Source organism: Fukomys damarensis, unplaced genomic scaffold, assembly GCF_012274545.1.
Source record: "Fukomys damarensis isolate Sample0158 unplaced genomic scaffold, DMR_v1.0_HiC HiC_scaffold_30, whole genome shotgun sequence".
NCBI lineage: Eukaryota > Metazoa > Chordata > Mammalia > Rodentia > Bathyergidae > Fukomys > Fukomys damarensis.
Genome location: NW_022900942.1, coordinates 62,264,967 through 62,268,210, shown reverse-complemented (window position 1 = coordinate 62,268,210; position 3,244 = coordinate 62,264,967). Strand labels below are relative to the sequence as shown.

The 3,244-nt window shown below is 51.8% G+C and overlaps 1 protein-coding gene across 1 annotated transcript in view; it reads right to left on the bottom strand.

Annotated features, from left to right (window-relative positions):
• Window positions 1–535: 535 nt before the first annotated feature.
• Smchd1 (structural maintenance of chromosomes flexible hinge domain containing 1) overlaps window positions 536–3,244 on the bottom strand; it is a 103,911-nt gene continuing 101,202 nt past the window's right edge. Inside the window, exons 48-49 of the mRNA XM_033757417.1 lie at window positions 2,836–3,024; window positions 536–2,636 (exon numbers count right to left, since the gene is read on the bottom strand). Coding sequence (XP_033613308.1) covers window positions 2,435–2,636; window positions 2,836–3,024 — 391 coding nt within the window. The 3' untranslated portion in view covers window positions 536–2,434. The remainder of the gene's footprint in view (window positions 2,637–2,835; window positions 3,025–3,244) is intronic.

Genomic DNA, 3,244 nt, shown 5'->3' with positions numbered 1-3,244 from the left:
GGGGCTCGAGCTCAGGCCCTTTTGCTTGCGAGGCAGGCGGCGGCACCGCTAAGCCAGATCCCTGGCCCACTGCCGAATCGTGTTTTAATACCTCTGCCGCTTTTTTCCTACGGTATTTCAGAGAATTTCCCACATTCCATCTAACCAGAAAATACCCTAGAGTATGCATTTCTGGTTATACATGAATTTCTTTTAAAAAATTAAATGTAGTGTAAATTTTGTTACTATGCATAAAATCAATACAAAGGAGATCCCAAGTTCAAACTCAGCTCGCCCACTTCAGCAACTTAACACCCCATCTCAAAAAGTCAAAGTAAAAGGGGGTCACGGATGGTCAGGGTCAGAGTTAGGGAAAAGGTCCTAAGATGGATTCTTGGTACAAAAAAAAGAAAAGACAAAAACAAAAACAGGAAAAGGGCGGAGTGGAGCCAGGCTTGGTGGCGCACACCTGTTAATCCCGGCACACATTGTCATGTTAAAGTTGGCTTATTCAAATCCAAATCCAAGTAAGGCCCACATGGTGCACGTGGCTATCTATAATTCACCCTTCTCCTGTTCTATCACTGATTTACGAGGAAAACTAGACCAGCCCTGTGCCCCAGGAATTCCCCACTCTGGATCTGCTGACCGCCCTGAACCTGTGGGAGCGGCCCGCGTGCCTCTGGGAGCTGAGCTGGCCGGGCTTTCTGCCCTCCATGGACAGAGCACGCACACCAAGGCCTTCTGTTACCACTGCTCAGCTCAGCTCCTACCCGTGCTCCGGTGCAGAACCACCTCTCGCGCCACCACGGGAAAAAGGGCCACCCGGACACGTGCGCACTGCTGCTCCTCCAAAGACCTCGGCTACTTCCCGAGGCTCACACCTGCAGGCCACGGAGTCCAGCTCGGCAGTGCCCATCTGAATGAAAAGGTACAGACGCTCGTCGTCGGGGCCTGAACCTAGGGCCCACACACCGAGCTGCACCTGTGTCCCGGTCTCTTGTTTCTTACTTTGAGGCAGGATCTCACTAAGTGCCAAATCGCCCAGGCTGGGCCCAAACTCGAGACAACCCTGCCTCAGCCTCCCAGGGTTCAGGGATTATAGGCGTGTGCCTCCAAACCCAGCTATATATAATGGTGTAACTTTGCCATACTGCTTAGCCTCTGTTTTCAAATAAGAATTTTCTATAAAAAACCTTTTAATTTGGTAACCGGAAACACAGTTGCTACACTAAAGTCAGAACGTGCATCCTCTGAATGGAACCTCCGCCATCGTGATGCTGAGCTGGCTCTCCGGCACCTGCCAAGGAGGGCCGGGGACGTTCATGGCAACCTCCGCAATACGATGGCGAAGCTGCTTCGTAACCTGGCCGTGCCTGGCCCCGGCTCGGCCCCCGCCGGCAGGGGGGTCAGCGGCGTCTTTCCATTCCCCACTCAGCGCCTCCACCCGGCAACACTTCCTGACCACGGGCGCTGCTTCTGCACTATCACTGCCGCGCTCTTCTCCATATTCAGCAAGTTTGCTTTCGGAACCCTCTCTGCACAGGGTCAGAGCAGGCGGCGCACACGGGACTGAGCCCACACGTGGGCTGGACAGTGCCGACCATGCGGCCCAAGCAGTCCTAGGGATTTCCTGGTGACCCACACGGGAGCCCTCCAACCCATGAAGGACTGCACCCCCGTGGATGGCCTCGCTCATTTCGTGTCTACCAGGGACCCTCCTCACCACGGAGCCAGGCTGCGAAACTGTGCTCCTGTTTTGCTTTTGACACAGGGGTCTCACTAGGTAGCCCAGGCTGGTCTCTGACTTGCCATCCTCCTGCCTCAGCCTCTGGAGCACGGGGACCAGAGGCATGCGCCACACCTGGCTTCTCGTACTGTCCGTGAGCGGTCCAAATGGAACCTGATTCTCCAAATCAAGTATTAGAAGCCAATTTTAAGCAATACGTAAGTGGTTTTGCATTTCCTATGTCTATCAAGCAGAGTGCAATTTATTTAAACATAAAAGCAAAAGTCACTATTAGGAGTAAAATTATTTTTCACTATTTTACATTTTAAGATCTGGGAGTAGGGAAGGATCTAAAATTCTTTTATTAGTGTATGTCTGCAAGGTGTAATGAAGACATCCCTCGTATGGGGAACTGGTGCGTGTACATATGGCATCTTTTTTTTCAAGCGAGGTTTTGTTGAAGGCAGGGAAAAGCAACAGACTCTGGAGAGCGAGTCTGAACCGAGTAAAAGTAGGCAAAGAAACGCACCCTACAGCACAAGGGAACACACTGGCCTCATCTTGACGCTTTTTATTCCATATAACAGAAGTCATTTAGAAAACCGGATATCCTGGGGACTGAAATGACTATGTCTTATCATTGCTTAGGGTCTTTCTTGTTTCTAAGATCTTAATTATGGCTCGATGGGGAAATCAGGAATAATACAAGCAACTGCTCTTGTGTGCTTACGGTACAGTAAGTCCCTGACTCACGATCAAGTCGTGAAGTGGCTCCCGTGTCTGCCGGACAGGGCCACCGCTGAGCTGCTGGGTGCTCATTGCATGGCGACAGGGCAGGGCAGGGCAGGGCAGGGCAGGGCAGAGAGCGGGCATCGGAAGTGAGAAGCTGTTCCCGCGGAGGGGACTGCTAGGAAGTGCAAAGCGATAACTGTGGAAACGAAAGCGAAAATACTGTGGAAGACTCACTTTTTCAGACTTATAAACGAATCCAGCTTTCGGCCCTTTTTAGTTTTACGGTCTCGCTAAGTTGCCTAGCCCACCTCAGCCTCTTAAGCCACGGGTATTACAAGTTATACAGTCCGTAGTGTGGTGGCCCAGTCATAACTCTCGGTTCAGAACACGCTCACCTGTTTTGCCTGGTGGTCTCTCTTCTCATTCTTTTAGGAGGAATTGGACACTCTGTCATCTCGACCTTTGCTGAATGATGCACTGAGTCGCTGCATTTACGTGTGGGAGTCATACCTACGTAGAAAGAAGCACAGAAAATTAAAACCTGTAACATCACACGGAAGAAAAGCAAGCGGGAACGGACCTCGGTTTATAAAGGGGAGTTCCGGAGTAATTCTGAGAGCCCCTGTCCTACGCCTGCTGAGAGAGCAGCGCACCGCCACGCGTCAGACGACCAGGGCAGGCAGGAGGTTCTTGTCCACTTTAAGTCCCGATCACTCGCATTGTTCGTCTTCTTCCTCCTGCTCGCTTGCTTCTCTGACACAGGCTGTGCAGGCTGTGCGGTCACAGGGCCCGGGCTGGCCGCAC